Below are 23,306 nucleotides of genomic sequence, written 5' to 3' on the forward strand. Positions count from 1 at the left end.
GAATAATAAAAATTAATAATTGGTACACCGAATAAACTGCTTTAATACATATTCATTTGTGTTTTAATCACCATATCTCCATATCTCTTTAAGAAGACATTGTGCATATAGCAGAAAGAAGATGTTCAAATGCTACCAGATGTGCTTACTGATGTAATATAACTTTTACTAAGAGATTTTGATTATGTTGCCATCCGCAAGTGAAGTGAGCAAAGTGTGATTTTTAGTACAATTATCATGCTTTTCCCCCCAAAATGCAGCGGGGAAAAAATTATGCCCAATTTAGCAAAATTGATGCAATTGCACATGTGCTCTGTTGCAAATCAGCATAATTGCATCTGATATTTCCAGTAGCACCAGGATTCAGTTCAGGATTCAGCCTTTTTCAGCAGGATTCGGTTGAATCCAAGTGCCTGGACGAATGAAAGCTGAATCAAAAAATCACATGACTTTTCATCCCGCAAAAAAGGAAGCCAAACAATTTTTTTTATCTGCACGCTCAGTTCTCTTTCCCCCCTTGTTTCCCTAATTTACATATGCAAATTAGGGGTTGGATTCGGTTTGGTATTCGGCTGAATCCTAAAATTGTGGATTCAGTGCATCCCTAATTTCCAGTGTCTGTCAGGATCACTCAATTCAGAACAAAATGCAGGAAGGCACCAATCACAACTATAAGGAAGTGGAAGGAGCGCATTTTAATGCAAGTATTTTAATGAAAGTGGTGTTACGTGCAACTGACAGTGGGGAAATTCCAGGGATCGCAACTGCATTTGTTAAAGAAACAGTTCCGTATAAAAATAAAAACTAGGTAAATAGATAGGCTGTGCAAAATAAAACATGTTTCTAATATAGTTAGTTAGCCAAAAATGTAATATATAAAGGCTGGAGTTACTGGATGTCTAACATAATAGCCAGAACACTACTTCCTGCTTTTCAGCTCTCTAACTCTGAGAAAGTCAGTGACCTGAAGGGGGGCCACATAGAACATAACTGTTCAGTGAGTTTGCAATCAATTCTTAGCATTCAGCTCAGATTCAAAAGCAAACTGTTATGACCCACATGTCCCCCCCCTTCAAGTTACTGATTGGTTACTACCTGGTAATCAGTGGAAACCAAGAGAGCTGCAAAGAGGAAGTAGTGTTATGTTCTGTTTGACATCCAGTCACTTCACTTTTTATACATTGCATATTTGCCTAACTATATTAGAAACATTTTTTATTTTGCACAGCCTATTTACCCAGAGTTTATTTTTACACTGAACGGTTCCTTTAACTTACATGAACTCTATAGCTTGTTCTTTGCAGCGGAAAATGCCCAAAGTTGACCATGCCATTGACAAATGAAATTCAGCCTACTACACAATCTATAGAATGTTTTAGTCATCATAAAGTAACCTATTGTAATATCAACCAGTAAATGCTATCCTGCTGACTGGTTGCTATGTGTAAACCTCAGTGCCAAACGTTATGCTGTTTATAACATTACCCCTTTGTGCTATTTTGATCTGAATGTGGTGTACTGTATAAAAGCTGGTAGGCTGGGTCTACTATATGACAGAGGCAGATAGTTACAATACAATACTTACTATGAAGGAAGATGTGTCTGATATACTTGTTTTGGATGTTCCATTTATTTGTCCTAAAACCGATGGGTCTGCATTAAGAGAGAAAATATACACTATTTTAAGTGGAAACACACAGGGCAGTGTATGAGACTGCAAGACACAGTAACTTGAGTTTTTTTCACCAGTCATGCACCAATGATCTCCAGACTGCTAAGGCCAAAGGGCATTACTCTATCTATATCTCACTATACGTTCCTGTCGTCTTCTCCGCTCTTCACAGAGCCACCTGCACACCATCCACATCCACTGCCACCTCTCATCTCAAACCCTTCTATCTTGCTGCTCCTTACCTCTGGAATTCCATCCCTGACTTTCTTCATAAGGAATCCTCTCTCAATCTCTTCAAGAAAAAACGAAGAGCCTACCTTTTGGACGACTAGAACATTAGCCTAGTCCTGTCCCGACTATGCCTTACCTTGTGCACTTTTTCATCTCCAATTTGTACCTGTATGTTAGTCTCCCATCCACTTAGACTGTAAGCTCTACAGGGCAGGGACCTACTTTCCACTATGTCTCTTACCTCATAGCACTTAAGCTCTTTGTCCTATGATTCTGTATATATTTATTATGTGAATTGTCTCCCCCTTGTATACTTTTATATATTGTACTTTTATGCACTGTGGCTCCTTAACAGCGCTTTACAAATAAAGTTATACATACAATGCAGAGGTCAGCAAAAAGTAAATAATGTAAGCAACAAGTGTCTTTGGGTAACTGAGTACATATCAATATCAAAGAATACCAAAGCTATGAAAAGCACAAGCCACTTTTTACAGTCACAGATAAGTGACAGCATAGTAACGTTCATTTTATCCATGACTGTGAGTTTTAACATAATTCCATAAATAACTGGGTATGAATTTGTAGTTTGGAGCCACAGTGAGGCAAACTTTCAGAGTATACAGGAAACTGCAACCCTGAAACTGGGTACATCATACTAGAATTCAGATATCCCAATGTATAGTTGTGTGTACACTGTAAAATGCCCAATATATAATATTATGTGTACATAAATGTTTGATTTATTCAATAACCTGGTAGTATATTGTGTATGTACAAGAAGTGCACATGATTAAGGGATTTGATCCCGAAACACGTTCTTGTCCAGCAACCTGCTACATTAAAAACTTTGTCCAGAAGTGCAGTCTACCTCGAGTTTTGTTACAAGAAGTGCACATACTCCACTTTTTTTTGTTTATAAAAGCAAACAACAAATATTTTTTCCCCAAGTGTAGGATAAGGGTACACATTGGGCTCATTTATAAACACTGGGCAAATTTGTACCTGGGCAGTAACCCATAGCAATCAATCAGTGATTAGCTTTTTTTCAGGCAACTGCAGGTTAAACAGTGAATGCAATCTGATTGGTTGCCAAGGGTTACTGCCCAGGTGCAACTTTACCAGTGTTTATAAATGAGCCCACTATGTTTTTTGTTGCTGTTCCATCTAGATTTGATAGGGTATTTAACCTCAATATTTTGAGTAATATGTACAGATGATGTTATAACTTCTGAATTTATCTGATACACTCTGATAGAACAAAATGAGAGAACTAAAATAGAATGAACTTCAAACAAATTATCATTTTTCTTACCGCCTTGATAGTCGGTTACAGTTGCAGAGGTCAAAACCATAGATTCAAAGGATGAAATCAGTGACGGGGAGTATTGATCAGTTGAAAATCCAGGAAAGACAGGTATATTTTGTACTGGAGATCCTGAAATATTTTGTTTACTGCTTGGGAAGAGTCCAACAGCAGCACTTGCCTGTAAACCCATATGCAAATGCTTGAAAAATAAAAGCACACAACACCTGGTGCAACATTTAGGTTTTAAATTCAAACTAAAAATGTGAACAACATGCAGAAAATACAAAGTGGACATGGTTTTTTTTTAGGGAAAAACCACTAAAGCAGGGTTTAAGTGCTGTATGGTAAATATGACAAAAGTGCAAAAGTCATGTAAACATTATCATTAATGTAACAATGGACATTGAGCATCCACTTTTTCCGTTAACGGATAATATATTTTATATTTTAATATGTGAAATCGGGCTGGTTCAATGTTCGGCCAAATCTTTTGTGGAGAGCTTAGTATTGACTATATTTGGTATATGCCTAAAATAAAGATATTTTATGCGGTTTATTTTTTTTGCAGTTAATCAAAAGCACGGTAAAAGAATGTATTCCCTGCACTTGAGGGTCCGGTATAGAAATATCAGCATACAGTTACTTAGGTTACTTATATCTGGTAAATATGGTTACATTTTGCATTTTCAACGTAACACCTGTGACTGGCTCAGCAAAAACTGTTCAACACACCACAGGTCATACGATCCTAAGTCAAGCAGTCCATAAAGAGGAGTCAGAATCTGCATCAAGCATGCGGCTGAAAACCACTGAAGACTCCACAAATACAAAGTGAAGACAAAATTCTTGTATCTGTCAACATATTGCAAACGAGACCCGCCTGAATTTTTTCTGAAAGGGTCAATTAAAAGTTCTATTATTTAAAGGATAGTAAGCCTTTCATTTTAAATCCCCTAAAACTACTCTAAACAGCTCCTGGAATAACATACCCTCTCAGAGAGAGAAAGAGAGCTCAGAGGGGCAGAGCTCCATGCTAGACAAAGAAGTAATTAAAAAAGCCGTAGAAGTACAGTAAAGTGCATGCAAAATCGTTACCTTACCTTATGAATGTCATTTGATCCTGGCACTGAATCAAGAAATTTATCCAGTTCATCACCTAGAATATCTCCATCTCCATAATTCATACATGTGATAGAAAATGGAGATGATACGCCATTACTGGCAATCGCAGAAGGAAATGTTCCCACTTCTGCAATGGGAAACACACTGGGGGAGATGCAGGCTGAAGATGAAGGTGTTCCACTGAAGGAGTCAGTAGCAACAGCAAGTGATGAGAAGGGCAAGAGAGGGCTTTCAGAATTAAATGCAGGTAGATCTGGAAAAAAATCAAAATATGAATAAATTTTGGGTATCTAGAGTCAGAGTCGCCTAAATGTACCGACTGACTCCTAAAAACTTTCAATACAAGCACTGAAAATAGTCAAACAAGATTTAAGAGCTCCTATGAAAAAGAATATGGCAGAAGCAATTCAGTTTCTAAGAACAATACTTTATTTAATCTTGGATTGTATTTACCGTATATACTCGTGTATAAGCCGACCCGTGTATAAGCCGAGGTACCTAATTTTACCTACAAAAACTGGGAAAACGTATTGACTCGCGTATAAGCCTAGGATGAGAAATAAAGCTAAAGACTCTCTGTGTCTATATATTTTTTTTTTTTGGTGAAGAGAAACGGGTCAGATTTGCCCATCACTAATCAGAAGCCATTAGCAAGTACAACTTGACTGCATTTTGGGCCAGAGGGAAAGATAAGCATGCAACGCAGCACTGTCTAACCAGCAATTTCTCCAGCTGAACTTGAACTACAACTCCCAGCAAGGCTTTGCCATAGGAAGAGACATCAACGAATGCTGGAAAACTATTCTCTACGCCAGATATGTGACACTTTCAATAGAGTATTTCCAATATAATTTAAGAAACGTACGAACATTGACTGAATTTACAGCCAGATCAGCAAAATTTGGGGTGTTAAAGCGGGTTACCTGCCCCCTGCTGTCATTGAATTACAGATGTGTGAGCACAGGGCCATTGCTATGGTGCCAGCATCTTTCTACCCTAAACCACTTTGTGTACATATAGAGCAGTTTTCGTCCCAATAGAGGCGACTGGATAGCCTGGGGCTAAACTTCACCCTGTAATCCACGTGACATAAATGCACAGCTCCGCTTTCCCTTACACTGCCCGTAGTCCCAAATCGCTACTTACACCTTCTCCAAGGCTGTAAACTCCAAACCTTTTCCGTCTATTAAAAATCGCGCAAATGTCATCACGCGAGACTGGCGTCACAACTTCACGTACGCGTATTACCTAGCTGCATTGTGGGAGCGACGAGCAGATTGTGTAACTAAATGAGAAGGGGCTGGACTCAGTGTGGTGGATAGTTCCCTCAAACATTTTACCTGTGCCCGCTGCTTTTGTTAGATACAAAATAAAACTTTCTGTGGTCTTAGTTACACATCTCAGCTCCCTATATTTCCTCAAAAGTCGTTTATAATGTCACAGCAGAGCTCCGAATTAACAGGGAAATGAAAAGATACATGTTGGTGGTTGGCAACAATACCTGCCGCCAGCTGCTGCTTCCAATTTGACCAACAAAGGAAAGATTTTTTACACAAACTTGGGCCAGGTGAAATTAACAGCTGTCAACCATTCTTATTTTTTTCTTTATTTCTACTTTTCTTGTGCTCTGTCCTCAGTTCTCCTTTTATGCATTCCTCTGATTTCCAAGTTTTGCAGGCAATATTAGAGTTGGCCCCAGCAGGGCTGGGGGCGGAGCGATCCTTCCATTGGCTGTAATCGGCCAATGGAAGGATCGCTCCGCCCCCAGCCCTGCGTCAGTGAAGCAACCCGGAAGATCAGTCAGTGCAGGAACCGATTCGGCTGAGAAAGGTGCGCAGGGCTGGGGGCGGATTTGCGGGGGGGGGCCTTTGCAGGAAATATTTTATGTGCAGCATTTTCTTCATACTGACACGTTCCTATGATTTTTATAGGAACGTGTCAGAATCGCGTTTTTTTAACTGACCCGCATATAAGCCGAGGCAGCGTTTTTCAGCTTGTTTTGGGTGCTGAAAAACTCGGCTTATACGCGAGTATATACGGTAACAGCTATTCTACAGCTAGCCAGGTTCAATTCATATATATGTTGTCTTAGGTTTTCCAGTTTGATTTTGGTTTAGAATTACCAAAGGATATGATTTATATTTCTGAGATAAAATGCCTTGTATGTTGTATACTTAACATGGAAAATACATTGCTATATTAAAGGAATAATAAAAAACAAAAATCAAAGCGTTTTTAAAGTAATTAACATATAATACTGTTAACATGCACTGGTAAAAGCCATGTGTTTGCACAGATTACGTAACAAATAACAGATAAAACACCATTGTATTGGACAGGGCTTATTTGTGATGTGCTATGTAACCTGTACAGTTACATGCAGCAGAGGTTAAGGGCACACACAAAAAAAAAACAGTTTTAAATAAATGTAAAATAAATTTGACACATTGCTTGTTGGCAAAGTTATTTTTTTTATTGTTTTGGAGGTATAATTAGCCTGTGCTACAAAATAAACGATAATAATAATAAAGTTATTGTAAAAGCAAAATATTAAAATGATAAATAAAAGTTCCAAGTGTAAAGTGCAAAATCAGAGTAAATTAAAAACAATACCATAGAACCCCAACTTCACGTTTTTCAGCGGAACAGAAAAAACACTGTGTATAATTCTAGAAAATGTAAAATCAGGGAAATGTATTATATAGGTCAGTGATCTCCAACCAGTGGCTCGTGAGCAACATGTTGCTCCCAGTGGCCTCAAACCAAGAGCTTATTTTTGAATTACTGACTTAGAGGCAAGTTGTTGTTGCATAAAAACCCCATATTCTGACAAACAGAGCCTTAAGTAGGTTGACAGTCCACGCAGGGGATACCAAATGGCCAATCACAGACCTTATTTGGCACCCCAAAAACATTTTTCATGCTAGTGTTGCTCCCCAACTCATTTAAAATCTGAATGTTGCTCACAGGTTCAACGGGTTGGGGATCCCGGATATAGGTATAGCATTACTGCTAGATAAACGCATGTTCCTGAAAAGCGTGGAAAGTGTTGCAATCGCTTTCATTTTATGTGTACTGAGAGCTCAGCAGACAATTAGCATTTGCTTACCTGGTTCTATATGTTCTGCAAGAGAGTCCACATTCTGCATATAACAAAGAAAATGTTACAGATTAGCCCAACTGAAGCACACATGCTCACTAAAATAAACAAGAAATTTCTTACTGCCAGCATAAAGCTGGCTATACACAAACAAACATGCATCTATAAGTAATTAAGGAGAAAATTATTTTCCATATTTGAATGAAAGTTGAACACACGGACATATAAAAATGTCATCACATTTTGTATTTTCATAAATGTATTGAATAAATAAAATTTTTAATGGGTTTGTTCACCTTCCAACACATTTCAGTCTTGTTTTTCAAAGGTAGTTCACCAGAAATACTTTTTTCAATTACTTTTTGTTTATGATCATATTTTTTTTTAATATTGAGTATAAATTTTTATTTTTGACACCTATGTCTTTCTAAAGCAGCTAGGGAAGTGGGAGGGAGGGCTCGCTGACCCTGTAAACTGTTCTACATTGATACATTTAGTTGATGCATTTCTTGTCTTTGGCCCTGCTGAGCAGAATACATGAATTTCATTAGGGGTTGTTTAACTTAAAAGGGGACCCATCACCCAAAAACATTGTTCCAAATCCTATTTTATCATGTTAGTCAAGCAAAATGAACTTTAATTACACTGTAGAAATTATTTGAATCTTGTTTCCTTCAGTCTTGGAATTCATAATTATAGCAAGCAGGCAGGAGCCATTTTGTGGCTTATTAAGGCTAGCCTTGTATCATCTCAGAATCTTGTTTGTGCACCAGAATGGGGGACCCAATGTCCATCCCCATGCCCTGGCTACACAATTAAATGGTGAAGAGAACGGGGGAATGTGGGGAGAGCAGTGACATCTAGGAAGTGCTGAATAGAAAGTGAAAGTAATTGTCTGCCCCGCCTCTATGCCTAAATTTGATTGACAGCTAAGATTTTTAAATTAGCTTACAACAGCTATGAATGCTTTAATAAAATTAAATGTTTAATTTGAAAAGGACTTTTGTTGTACAGTTTTTTACGTCTGGGTGATAGGTCCACTTTAAGTTAACTTTTATTAAGGTGTAGACGGTGATATTGAGACAATATTCACTTGGTTTTCATTTTTATTATTTGTGGTTTTTGAGTTATTTCGGTTTTTATTTGGCAGCTTTCCAGTTTGCCATTTTAGTAATCTGGTTGCTATGGTCTAAATTACCCTAGCAACCATGCACTGATTTGAAAAAGAGACTGCAATATGAATAGGAGAAGGACTCAATAGAATGAGGAGTGATAAAGTAGTAATAATACATTTGTAGCCTTACAGAGCATAAAAAAAAGAAAATAATGAAAACCAATGTTGCGTAGAATTGGCCATTCTATTACATACTGTTAACTTAAAGGTGAACCACCCCTTTTTTACAGGCTACTGTTATAATTGATACAATAGTTGCTAATATTCCACAGATGCTGCTGACAAATGTATCAATGTAGCAAATTGTAAAAGTTCAGAATCTGCACCTGGATCACTGAGCTGACAGAGACAAGAACATTAAACTTTAAACTTCCATTTTGGAAAAACGAAAAAATAAATAAATACATTGGAATTGAAAAAAGGTTTTATTTCTGGTGAACAATCTAAAAACACGTGAACTGGAGAAAATGATTTGAAAAGTGAACAACCCCTTTAAAGGAACAGTAACACTAAAAAAAGTAAAGTGTTTTAAAGTAATGGAAATATAATTTAGTGTTGCACTACACTGGTAAAACTGTTGCGTTTGCTTCAGAAACACGAATACAGTTTATATAAACAAGCTGCTGTGTAGCCATGGGGGAAGCCATTCAAGCTGGAAAAATGAGAAAAGGCACAGAATACACAGCAGATTGTTTGCTTGAATGGCTGCCACCGTGGCTAAACAGCAGCTTGTTTCTATAAACTATAGTAGTATTTCTAAAGCAAACACACCAGTTTTACCAGTGCATGGCAACAGTAAATTATATTGTTATTCCTTTAAAACACTTTCATGTTTTGGCGTTATTGTTCCTTTAAACAGTTTATCAGAAAAAGCACCCAAATTCCTAACTTTACTCACAGCCAGTATAGAGTGAGAACATAATAAACAGGTCCAAGTATATGTGCTGACTAGCAACTGTACCACAACAATGCTGCAAAATAAATGTTGTTAATCTTGGCAACAACAAACCTTCCAATGCCTTATATGCTGTTGCATTTTAATTGTTTAGATTTATGAAAAAAAATATATGCTAGAAGTCACCAAGAGGACCATTAGCCAAGGGGTTGGGACCTAAATAAAGTCAGTGTTACAAAATGCAGGTCACCATGATTTGCTTTCATACAGACCGTTCCAAATACAGCATGAATGCATTTAATCTGTTGAGAAATATTAATATAAAGTTATGTAAACCGAACATTGAACCATAAAAGTGGCTCCCAGATTTAACTTGTGCAAAACCATTTGGAAACACAAAGGTAAACAATTGCTGCGTTTGTCTGAAACACTTAGTTCCAAGTTATTGCACAAGAGCATACAGTATTTATTTGGCTTAAGTATCAGGAATAAACCAGAAGTATTTTCAACAGCCAAGATACAATGATACTTTGTTTCCCTAACAAGAAAAAAAAATAAATAAAAAAATAAAAAAATCGACAAAGCAAATAACCCAGGTGGAAAAGAAATTTAAAAACATGTAAGTGTGCATTTTCTCCACTGGCACTTTTACGTTGTGGAGAAAATGTTACACAAGGGTAAGGACACACATTGGATTGTCCACTCTCCTCTGTCTGTTTACCCCCATAGCTACATGAGGAGCCAAAGTAAGCATTTTCGTGCCTATATCCACTCTGTGTAGCTCCATACAGGCCAACACTGGGCCTGTCAATGGAGCTATGTGGATGAGCTCATCAAAGTGGATATGCTATCCTCTGTCTGTATATAAAGTGCAGGAAGAGTAAAGTGGACAATCCTCTGTGTGCCCTTGCTCTTAGCCAAAAGCCAATGGTACATGGGGCTCACATCCGTTAATTCGCACTGGCAGGCACATCGCTGACCTGCGCGCAGACACACGAAGCAGACTTCAAAGGAAAAACTGTTTTGCGACTAAATCTGCTCCATGTGTATGTACATGGGCTGCCTGCACCTGTCTGCACAAATACACAAACAAGGAGATGGGAGCACATTGGCGTTTCCCCGCCTGCAGAGAAAACACAGGTGGAGAAAGGCCAAGGCAAAGCTCAGGTATGCCCTTAGCCTAAAGCATCTACAATCTGAAAAGTGCTAGTACTGGCCCTGGCAGGTTCTTCCTATTCAAATAACTGGGAGATGACAGGGGGAGTTTTGGGAACCCATGTGTTTACATTACTTTAGCCTTTAGAGCCCTAATACGTTAAATAAATGTTACAAGACAGCCAAACAAAGTATTTAAGCAATGGAAACATTCACAAAAATGTACTGCATAAAAAACAAATATATTTATTACAGGATGATCATATCTTTTTAAACTAGTACTCACCTTTCTTCCTTCTTCTTCTGAAGCCATGCTTAAACTCGTCTGCAATTGCAAAAATGTCAAATATTAACTGAAGAAAAAAAAAAACATGAATATTGTCCAACAGTAATAAAAGAACATACCTTGGCTCTGATATATGCTTTTCTGATTTTCAGGCCTAGCTTTACAGCAATATCTTGGGATAACTTCACCACACTTTCATCCTAAGGTAAAACAATTACATTAGAAACAATTATAAAATAAATCCTTAAAGTTTATATACAGAAATAAAAATAAATACACCAACATCCCTGTGAAAAGTAGTTCCCATTCATATAGGTACTTACAGTAAATATACTCAGCAGTCCCCTTTGTTGTACCATATTTACAGATACGGCGAGCAATATTTGAAAAGTATTATACAGAGGTATATTCAGCCCGATGTGGAACTAAAATCATGACAACTAATAAGGCTGATTGGACATTTTTTTACATGCATTGATTGAAATGGAAATGCTGGAAAAATTGTAAATGTTCACTTCCAGGTGGTGGCAAAACGAAACCAAAAAGGAAGAAAAAGTCATGGATAGTCAGTATAGACACAAGAGATAGGATACTTTATGGATTCTCTTATAATAATCAGACCCATAAGGCAAATAATCCACTGATAAATATGATACTAAACCCTATAGAATACAATAAGAGCATATACATACTCCACTAAATGGAGTAGGGTTCACAAATACAATAATGTAATCCAATAATCTAAAGGTTTATTGAATTTTTTTTTGTTTGCCACTTTCCCCACCCCTAATTAACTGGTGGACTCTGGGGCTGCCTCTGCTTTCCAGAGAATCTGTGCACCAGCCACCATGGAGAGACTTCAAGTTCCCGAATTCACCACTTTACAATGGACCAAGGTGTGGGAGGGGTTGCATTACACCGTCAGCCTAAGGGATTTGGGGAAACGGTTCATCAGGAAACATGGGCTCCTTTCAATCTGTGGAATCGGGTATGTGTCCAACTGAATAATTTCTTATCAAATGGGGGGGATATATTTTCCCTTTAAGGCAGTCTAAAAGTTGAAAACAAAGACAACATTTTGGCGAGAAAAGGTAGAACTGCCGTGCAGGTTGAAGAAGAAGAGTGTAAATTGTTTTTTTTTCCCCTCACCTTCTGTAGTGCAAAAGTAGGAGTAACTTTTACATGTATCTTACCTGTGGAGCACTCAAAGAGCACTTGGCTACAGAATCATAAGCTTCCGTGTATCTCTCTAACATGAATAAGGCTTTGGATTTGCGGTACAGAGCTCTAAGATTGCAGTCATTTAATTTTAGTACATCTTCGCAGTCTTTTAAAGCTTCCTTATATAAACCCTGTAGGCAGAAACAATGGCTAAGTTAGGAAACTATGAAAAAAGGTTAGATCGTTAAAAAGATTAAGTGTATACTATAAAGTATTATTTTGGTTGAACATCATGGTAACTAAACAAAACTAGTTTTGATCAAAAATCTGAAGTAAAGTTAAACCTTACAAAAATAATAGATTACGTGCCCCTGATAAAAATATTATAATTATATTCTGTGATTTTTTTATTCCACTCACCGATACATTTGTTTTTTTAATTTAAAACTTTTTTTTTTAATTTTCAATCATAAAAATGAAGCAGTAGCATTGACATTACTCAGAGGCTGCAGTTATTGGACAATTCACAGACTGCAGAATTATGAAGTCACATTACAACATGTATTGAATTCCTGAGTTATTTAGGTGAATAGCAACGAACAATAAACATTTATTTCCATTACTTATGAGTACTGCCATTTTTCTGCACTTATAGAATGTGGGCTATTTATTGGGTAAATTTGGGTTCTCTGCTAAGTCAGAGCGGGAGTGCTAAAGGGATAAGACCTTAGTTTACTGTAATATTCCTGTATATCAGCCATGGATTCCAGACTTTATTGAAAGATTTTTGTGAGTCATTTTTCTGGCTAGTTAGTTTCTTCAGTATAAGTACATTATCCAACCTTGTTTTGACTGCAGGAAAGTCTAGGATGGAGGATTTCCATGCTGCTGCTATGACTTGTTTTGAGGCTGAGAAAATACCGTAAGCATTATCAGTTTATACATTTGTTTTTTAATTAAAATGTGAAATTAAGTAAAAAAATTCACAAGGGGGCGTCATTATGACATGGATCTGAGCAGACGCAACTTTTCATCTCTCCTATCCCAGCTGTTCCCTATAGAGATAAATTGAGCACAGGCTACCCAACAGTGGAAGTTCAAAGCCAGTACTCCTGACCATGAACAGAGGTGGTAAAGCAAAGAAATCGGTCTCCCTGGGCAAAGACTCTGCAAGCACCGAAACCTCACAAGGTCGCAGCAGCCAAGATGTCCGACGATGTCCCTGACCTCCTCTTCAGTCCGACTGGGACTCGGAACCAGTGGATTCAGAACCAGAGGCAACGCTGATATTCTCCGGAGACACGCCGGTTTAAAAGCTATTGCAAACTGAGCTATCTACAGTCACAGCAAAGATCACAGACCATGTGATGCAGGGACTACGGGACATGGGGAACAGAACCGCAGTGGTCGAAGACAAGGTTGACAACATGCTCAGCAAAGTCATCTCAAACGACCAGCTTATTACTAAATTGCAGCAACAACTGATCAACCTCCAAGACCGCATGTAGGACTCAGAAAATGCCAGAACAATATAAGGATCTGCGGTTTACCGGACTCCATGCAAGACCTCCACTCAGAGATCCCACAACTATTAGCAGAACTACTATTGGATATGGCACCTGACCAATTCATACTGGACAGGGTCTACCGGGCCCTAGGACCCAGACAACAAGGGGCTCCTCCGAAAGACCTCATAGCCAGAATCCATTACTTCAAATCCAAGGAAGCAATGATCCAGGGCACTTCCCAAATTGAAAACAAAGGCCCTAAACACACTATGCTGACCTGGCTTCTGCATAGATTTAGTAAACCAGTAAACCAGTGATGACGATACTGATCTCTCACAGCATCAGATGGGGTACCCCTATGAAAAAATGATCACTCCCATACACAAAATTACTTCTCCACACATCATTAGCAACCTTTGAGGCGAATACGGACTTTCTTCCAGGAGCAGTGAAAGGTTCTTTTTAATAGTGGACAAAACAATTTGCATTCTATCTACTCACTGACCAAGTCAGATCCATCTATTATCATGGCAACAACTCCAGGAATCCCATAACACCCCACAATGTGAATTCTTACTGTACCACCAAATAAAATACTACATAGGCACTTTATGGAAACATAAAAAGATCCCCATTTCAATGCTATTTGAATCAATCTGTCTACAAGTTTTCCCCCAAAAGCGAGCACTCTCAATAATATATGATCAGCTAACCCATAAGACTCCTTTAAAAGATTTGAGATTGATTCAGCTTTGGCAAAAGGATTTACGCATATGTATGAAGGAAGACCAATGGTCCGACATCATTAAAGACACTGCTCTAATAATATAGCCATTCAAGAAACCTTCAAGAAAGTTTTGCACCAATGGTACTTAAGTGCCCAGGCGACTTGCAAAATGGTAACCCTCTTGTTTTCCCCTTATGTTTTAGAAACTGTGGCCAACAGGGAACCTTCATGAACATCTGGTGGGAAGGTCCCAAAGCTATTCTGTTCTGGATTTGCATCTATACATTAATCACAAACGTTACCGGTTTAATGCTAAGAAAGGACCCAGCAGAAGCACGAATACATAAACGTATCTCAAGAGGCAATAGATACCTTAGGAAACTGATAACCAACATCTTCTCTGCCTTGAAACAAGTTATAGCAGCTGCCTGGAAATCCCCAATTCTAGATTTCACTCAGTCAAAGCTAAATTAGACACTCTCTTGGTTTTAGAGAAGCTACCCAGCCTGAAAAATGATTCAGAAAACTTTCCATAAAGTTTGGAATTGCTGGCTGACTTATAGGAGCCTGCCCCACGGCTAACTTCCCATGAAGTACAGTAACCCTACCATAACCCATTTCCAAAAGGAAATCCCACCTATTCTCCCCTCTCCCACCATGTTAAAGGAACAGTTCAGTGTACATAAAAACTGGGTAAATAGATTGTATGTGCAACATAAAAAATGTTTCTAATATTGTTAGTTAGTCAAAAACGTAATGTATAAAGGCTGGAGTGACAGGATGTCTAACATAATAGCCAGAACACTACTTCCTGCTTTTCAGATCTCCAACGCTGAGTCAGTCAGCGACTTGAAGGGGGGCCACATGGGACATAACTGTTCAGTGAGTTTGCAATCGATCCTTAGCATTCAGCTCAGATTCAAAAGCAACAGTTATGTCTCATATGGCCCTGCCCCAGGTCACTGATTGATTACTGCCTGGTAACCAAATGGTAGAAACCAAGAGAGCTGCAAAGCAGGAAGTAGTGTTCTGGCTATTATGTTAGACATCCAGTCACTCCAGGCTTTATACATTATGTTTTTGACTAACTATATTAGAAACATGTACCCTGAACAATTCCTTTAAGCACTTACCATATTGTGATTATGAATGTCCGCATCAATGATGCTTTGTTGTATCTGTTTATTGTTACTATGTTTATTTGGTTGAGGATATTTATATTTACCAAACCCTGCGCGCTAAAGGAATACTATAGCCCCAAAATGAATACTTAAGCAACAGATAGTTTATATCAAATTAAGTGGCATATTAAAGAATCTTACCAAACTGGAATATATATTTAAGTAAATATTGCCAATTTACATCTCTTGCCTTGAACCCCCATTTTGTGATGGTCTCTGTGCTGTCTCAGAGATCATTTGACCAGAAATACTACAACTCTAACTGTAACAGGAAGAAGTGTTGAAGGAAAAGACACAACTCTGTTTGTTAATTGGCTCATGTGACCTAAGAAGTATAGTTTGTTTGGTTTGTGTGCACAGTGAATCGTATGATCCCAGGGGGCGGCCCTTATTTTTTAAAATGGCAATTTTCTATTTATGATTACCCAATGGCACATACTACTAGAAAAGTATATTATTATGAAAATGGTTTGTTTACATGAAGCAGGGTTTTTCATATAAGTTGTTTTATGCAATATCTTTTTATAGAGACCTACATTGTTTGGGGGTATAGTTTTTTTTTTAATATCTCTGCAAACTGGTGTTTATCCACTAATTGCAGTCCCTGGACCATGTTTGTTTTTATTTAAAACAAATATAATTAAAAAAAAATACTTAATTATACTTAAGTGGTCAGTCCCCACGCTATAATATTTTGCACAGCCAACAATAACAACTTTGAGTGTTTTGGATTGAGTAAGTAAAAGCTTTGCACAATGTAGAAGGTTGGCCCATTCTTCCTGGCAGATTTTCCTCAGGTTGTTCAAGTTATTAGGAACTTTTATGCACTTCAGTTTTCAAACAGTGTCCGAGACTGTCAAATGTATTTAGATAAAGGCTTTGACTCATAGTCATAGAAAATGTTTTTTGTTCTTAACCCATTTCACTCATTTACAAACATGGCTTACAATAACTATAATTTTTTTTTTTAACTTCCAAAGCAAATTATGTCATGTTTTTTTTTTGACTGAAAAACTACCAACCTAACCTGATGTTTGCTTCTGATACAAGACACAGCATCCCCTGTCTGTGTTCTCTATTAGCTAATGTTCAGCTTCCTCTTTCTCAAATCTGCACTTTCATGGTCATATGGATTTCACAGAAAGAATTTGTAAGTTCATTTTATATAATAATAAATCTCCCCATGGGGATTCTAGGAATAAATACTGGCCTACCATTTTCAGTGTAGGGGGTCAAAATCTTAAACTAAAATCTTTACTGGAATCCAACAGCACAGTCCAACTTTTTAAACATAATATGTTGATTATCTGATTGAAATTAAAGGCCAGATTAAATTAAAATGATGATCCAACAGAACTAAGGGAGTTCTTAAGCAGGCTGGGAGCCTCTAACTTTCTTCAATTGGGCAGCTTTGCATGAATACTCTGTATACGCTACAGTTGCGTGGATGTATATGCAAAACAACATAAAAAAAAAAAAAATAACCAAATTGCTTGATTGTTCTATACTGCATATGAAATAAACAAGTTAATTTTACCATTTCCAAGTAGGATGCAGCCCGGTTCACGTACAGCCTTTCCCAAGTCTTGCTGGGGATGTTGATATCATCAGAAGATGCATACTCTGCTATGCTTAGAGCTTCAGTATACTGGCTTAGGGAATCCTTCGCACAGTCTTCTCTATATAAATCATTGCCTTCATTGTAAAGATCTATGACAAGCTTTTTCAAAAAAATCTGAGAACAGATGAAAAATATAATATTTAGCCTTTATACAGATAAATGTACTGAAATACAAGAATACAATTCTTTCAAACAAGTGAAGCAATTTACCTCATAATCTTCCTGTGTTCCTAAGTAAGGCAGTGAAGACCTGCAAGCAAATATTACATTAAATATCAAGTGATAAAGGAAATGTTTAGTAACCTCTTTAGGCTTTACAAATAACCTCTATAAATCAGTGGGGATGAAATATTTTTCAAAGTGGTTCTTCCTAAGTGGAAAACAGCATAACACAACAACATATTATTAATATGTTAAGAACAACTTAAAAGCTAAAAACTAAAAATCACAAACATTTTCTAATTGTTTCTAAAGAGGGATCAGACCCCCTAGCTATTGTATTTGTCACTACAATAAGTTTCCAAACCAATATTTTCTGCAATTCGTATTCCTTCAGTGCAAATTTGTATTTATGCTATATTACTTACTTACTTCATCATTAATGAAAATACAAAACAAAGGTTTTACCAATAATATGGGATTTTACAGGGGCTCGCAAGATGGGTAGTCATGATTTATTGAGCTAGTATTGGTTGGGTTTTACAAATAATAGATTCCATTAAGATGTCCTGAAAAGAAACAAATAACTCTGCCCTTATATGTTATGGTCTATTTATATTATCATATTATGGACAATATGCAACGTTTATGAAACATATGTAAATTTAAGTCATTATCAAACAAAACAAACAATACAAAGGCCCACTTCTATACCAAAGAAAATTCTGCTACGATACCAAATATCTAAATATTCAATATTATGAATATATTGCCAAGAAAACCTTACTGAATAAACTGCAGTCCTTTCTTAATGTCCTCCTGTCTGATGCTTCTGATGTTCAGAACATGGGACATGTTGTCCTCAGCTTCTTAACAGTTTGGATTCTGTTGTTAAAAAAAAAAAACCTATCAGGTTTATCAGTGTAATTTCTTTATAATCTCTGGCCCATTTATAACCTTGCTAATTAATTGTTTCCTTCACGAGTTCAATGAATTGAGCTTGCTCTGGACATATGTTTTGTTATTGTTTAAATTATAAAAGTATTCTGGTCTTTGTTATTTCTTTCACTAAACAAAATTAAACCATTAATTTCCTGAAAGAGTCTATGGGCAGAAAGAAGCATATAATCGACCTACCCGCTGTGTTTACAGGCAGCTAGGCAACCAAGAAAACCAGCCTATGCATTCTCACAATATGAAAAGTGTGAAGGTTAAAACGTGTACAAGCACCTTTTTAAAAGTAATACAATGCAATAAATTCAAAAAATACCATATTCCACTTAAAAGTATAAATTGCTTCCTTCAAGAGTTATTTTATTATGTAAGTGTACTTTTGTTAAACCTTCAGATAACTTTGAGCTCACTCAGCTGCTTGGTCAGGCCTCAGACTTACTTATATTGGTGTGTGAGGAGGGGGTAAAACTAGTTTATACAAGGCAACTGTAAGAATAGTCCATTGACACCTTCAGATGAGACTGGGAAAAGGTAAAGATTAAAGTCTTCCATATAATCACTAGATAAATCCTAATGGATAAGCTCCCCTGACAATGTGTACATGTTACTTTTAGGCAAGAAACACAGAGATTTCACATATTAATCTTCATACAAGATATTTAAAACAATGCTAGGGACCAAAAAGGTTGCAGGTTTAAAGAAGACATATAGGATATATAAAAAAACAAACTAATTTTGTAGTCAATAATACATAGTGCTGGTTTACTTGGGGCTAAAAATTAATATCTTTAAAAATGGCCCCTTTATTGGAGCTCCCTATAGATCTGCTACTGTCCATGTCTGTGCTTCAAACGAGGGGTGGGCATGTTCTAACAGTCCCTGCCAGAAGTACAGTAGGAGGGGGACAGCCAATCACAGCCCTGCAGTCACACAAGCAAAGACAGGCTTCAGTTCCCTATCTGGTCAGCCTAGCTGCTGATTGGTTCCTAACCTACAGTGCTGAGTGCCACCAGCTCCCCTGCACAGCCTGGGAAAGGAGGCAACACCTGCAAACCAGGGTTGATCATTACAACAGTTCCCAACCTAACGAATGCTTTTGTGCATAATTAAAGCAAATCCTACTAATGAAAGTTCTGAATTTTAGTGGAAAGTATTTCCAGAGAGTAGAGGCTGTTAAAGGCATAAAATGCAAACAAGAGTAACTTGCTACTGATAAAATTGGCAACACTCTTTGTTTGTGCTAGTAATAGGGCACTGGCATATATATATATATATATATATATATATATATATATATATATATATATATATATATATATATATATATATATATATATATATATATATATATATATATATATATATATTTGTAAGTGGCTTTACTATTTGTTTTCTTATTGAAGGGGTAACAACATATTCACAGGAAGATCTTCCTAGGCCTGATCACATCCATTCACCATGAAGAAAAAAGGTGGCCAGAGAAGAATCAAATAATTGTGTCAAATCTTAAAGAAGACGTATAGGATAAATGAAAAAAAATTTTGTAGGCAATTATAAATAATATGTGGTGTTGCTTTTACATGGTGCTACAAGTTAATATTATCTTTAAAAATAGCCCCTTTATTGGAGCTCCACTTACTTATGCCCCTGAGGAAGCCATAGTTTTGGCGAAACGCGTAGGGCAGGTGGCATAGGTGGACGGTGGGGGACTAGCTCCTATTTGCTCCCCACGTAGACAGGTAGAAACTTGTGTTTTGAGGGGCATTACTTGGAAGGGAGGGCTCTGGGGTCCGTATCTAACCTTAACTATGTGTGGTCAGGTGGTGACCCTCTAACTGCATAGACTAACTGTTTTTATAAAAAACTACCATTGGTCCACCTATGCTCTGGCATTTCATTCTATTTTATTATATGTTTTTTAGGGACACTGGTCCCACACATCCTCCTGATGTAAGAAGGAGTGAATTTGTTGGTGTGCTGTGTGGGCACTTGCCCAGTGTGTTTTTTTGATTCTAGTCTTTTTAATGGTCCTATTAAAAGTTTAAACATTTTTTTGCAATTGACTCTTAGTGTATACTAGGGAGTTGGAGCCTGAACTGGTTTGCTGGTGGGTGGGGGATTGCTGTCCAACCACTGTGGAACTGCAATTCCCCACATCACAACATTTTCTTTCTTTTAGCTCCCTGTCTGTGTTTTAAATGACAGTTAGGCGTGTACCAACGGACCCTGCCAGAAGCACAGTAGGAGGGAACAGCCAATCACAGCCCTGCAGTCACACAAGCACAGACAGGCTTCAGTTCCCTATCAGGTCCTGCTAGCTGCTGATTGGTTCCAGTCCTACAGTACAGTGAGTTGAGAGCCACCGGCTCCCCTGCACAGCCTGGGAATTCAGGAAGCAGGAAGTGGAAGACAAGGGAGGGATTATTAGGGTTTTTGCAGAAATATTCAATGAATCAGCCTGAAAGCACAATTCTGCTATACCTTAATGAGTAGAACACTGGTACATTCTTATTTTTACACAATATGTCTCCTTTAACTGAAGCACCTTTATAAAGGTAGCTAAAAACCCCAGCAATAAATGATTAACAATGCTACATGGAGTGTGTACTTTATGGGTAAAAGCTGGAAACCCTATGATCAAGTAGGAACATGCTTCTTGCGCTGAAGTTCTGGCTACAAAACTGGCAGCTTCTTGCTGAATTGGTTACAGCACAGAGACATGCGCCGGCTCCAGTGCGCGCAACCTTTCTCTGATCTGTGAGTCATGATGAAACCTACACGTTCCCTTACACTGCTCGTTTTGTCACAGAAGTTGTAGTGCGGTAAAGTCGCATGGCAACGGCATAGGCTGGGGATTCAAACTTTACCCTCCAGCCTATCCAATTCCTTTGCATCACCTGCTGGAACAAAACGAGGCTTTGTAGGTAAAAGAGCCTACAGGCAGCCTGACTCCCGCCCTCGCTTCCAAAGTCTACACATGAGTGACAGCAGGGGGTCCGGCTAATGTAAGTAACTCATACTGCCCAACAGTCCCGCTTTTCCTAACACACCCTCCGATCCCGGGCAGCTACTTACACCTCCCGCAAAGCTGTTACACCAACAAGCGCCTTGGTTCCCTGTCTTTCACACAATCCCGACGAAACAAGTCACCTCACGCGAGACTGTGTCAGCGGCGGCGACGATTACACGTAAGCGCAGTGACGCGCCACGTAGCCGCCTTGTGGGCGTGACGGGCGGAGGCGGCGTAACTTAGCGTTACGCATTAGGAAGCTGCTAGTGAGAGGCTGTAGCTCTGAGCAAATTCTGATATTTCTCTGCTCGAACTTCTACATTTGTTAGAGAGGAAAAAATAAGTGACACCTACAAAGGGCCTGTAGGTGTCACTGTGCACAAGAGTCATACTGTGTACATAGTACTTTCTATACTGCTTAAAAGTATTAGAGAGGAAGCTATTGTTGAAGTGTAATGGCTGCTTGAACCTGCTAATAAAGCTTTGTTATACTCTACTCATCCTCAGCTACCAAAACACAATTGTCTTTAGTATTAATCGCCTGTAGGGTTGCCACCTTTTCTGGAAAAAAATACCGCCTTCCTATATTCTTGCCGTTTTTCCCTATTAATAACATTGGCATCAAGCATCATTTTTACTGGCTAGGTCGGTAAAATACTGACCAGGTGGCAACCCTAATCGCCTGCCATGCCCTCCGTCACCTCAGCTCCAATATTTCCTCAGGAGTCATTTATATTTCCTACTCATAACCCCCTTCTTATGCCATAATGCCAGGAACCTTAAAAGGGTTCTTGACCTTTGAGATAACTTTTAGTGTGATGTAGAGAGTGATATTCTAAAACAATATGGAATTGGTTTTTATTATTGAAGGTTTTTGAGTTATTTAGCTTTTTTTTAGCAGCTCTTTAAAGGACAAGGAAAGTCTAAAATAGAATAAGGCTAGAAATGCTGTATTTTGTATACTAAACATAAGCATGAAATTACTGCACCACAAAGAGTAATCAAACAAATGATTTATGCTTTCAAAGTTGGCCACAGGGGGCTGTCATCTTGTAACTTTGATAAACATCTTTGCCTGACCCTGACCCTGCACATGCTCAGTGTGGTCTGGGCAGCTTAGGGATCGTCATAAACAAAGCTGCTTGAGTTCTGCATGGCTGGGAAGTAAGGTGGGGGCTCCCCCTGCTGTTCATAAGTATGATTGTTTCCCTGCTCAGCAGTTAGGGACCATCTTGCAATTCCTATCCACAGCAGTAAATGAAGGGAGAATTTCACTGCATACAGTCAGGTTTCTTATAAAAATGGTACACATTTTTCAATTAAAGTATATTGGAGATAGGTTTATTTTTCATTAAAGAAAGTAAAAATGGGATTTTATTTTATTGCCTTTCCTTGTCCTTTAATTTGCATTTTAAGCAATCTGGTAACTAGGGTCCAAATTACCATAGCAACCATGCATTACTTTGAACAAAAGACTGTAATATGACAGGCCTCAATAGACGGATCAGTAATAAAAAGTAATAATAACAATACATTTGTATCCTTACAGAGAATTTGTTTTTTTAGAAGGGAGTCAGCGACGCCCATTTGAAAGTAGGGTTGCCACCAGGCCGATATTTTACCAGCCTAGCCAGTAAAACACCTGCCAAGGCTGGGGCCAGTATTATAAATTTACTGGCAATGTAGTTGCCGGTAAATTTGTAATACAATTTAAAAAAGCCCTTTGCCCCGCCCCCAATTCACTCAGAACTTACTTTTTTTTGGCCTTCTGGCCATCTCACAATGTGGCTCCACCCCTTTTTGCATCACAATGTATGGCCCCACCCCCTTTGCATCACATACTGCCCCTTTTGTTCCCGCCCCCCACCGGCCGGTAAAACCTTTCAGAAAAGGGTGGCAACCATATTTGAAAGTTACAAAGAGTAAGAAGAAAAAGGCAAATAACTATAAACTATAAAAAAATAAATAATGAAGACCAATTGAAAAGTTGCTTAAATTTGGCCGTTCTATAACATAATAAAGGTTAACTGAAAGTCGAACA

At 38.0% G+C, this 23,306-nt stretch overlaps 1 protein-coding gene across 1 annotated transcript in view; it reads right to left on the minus strand.

The window, feature by feature from the left end:
• The window catches only part of zc3h7a.L (zinc finger CCCH-type containing 7A L homeolog), a 46,523-nt gene extending 25,129 nt beyond the window's left edge, over positions 1-21,394 (minus strand). Inside the window, 12 exon segments of the mRNA NM_001093252.1 lie at positions 1,586-1,653; positions 3,219-3,390; positions 4,313-4,587; positions 7,444-7,477; positions 10,945-10,983; positions 11,064-11,144; positions 12,138-12,296; positions 17,059-17,248; positions 17,251-17,256; positions 17,353-17,392; positions 18,089-18,186; positions 21,331-21,394. Coding sequence (NP_001086721.1) covers positions 1,586-1,653; positions 3,219-3,390; positions 4,313-4,587; positions 7,444-7,477; positions 10,945-10,983; positions 11,064-11,144; positions 12,138-12,296; positions 17,059-17,248; positions 17,251-17,256; positions 17,353-17,357 — 1,029 coding nt within the window. The 5' untranslated portion in view covers positions 17,358-17,392; positions 18,089-18,186; positions 21,331-21,394.
• Positions 21,395-23,306: the final 1,912 nt, after the last annotated feature.

The sequence above is a fragment of the Xenopus laevis genome, chromosome 9_10L (assembly GCF_017654675.1).
Source record: "Xenopus laevis strain J_2021 chromosome 9_10L, Xenopus_laevis_v10.1, whole genome shotgun sequence".
In the NCBI taxonomy this organism is placed as follows: Eukaryota; Metazoa; Chordata; class Amphibia; order Anura; family Pipidae; genus Xenopus; species Xenopus laevis.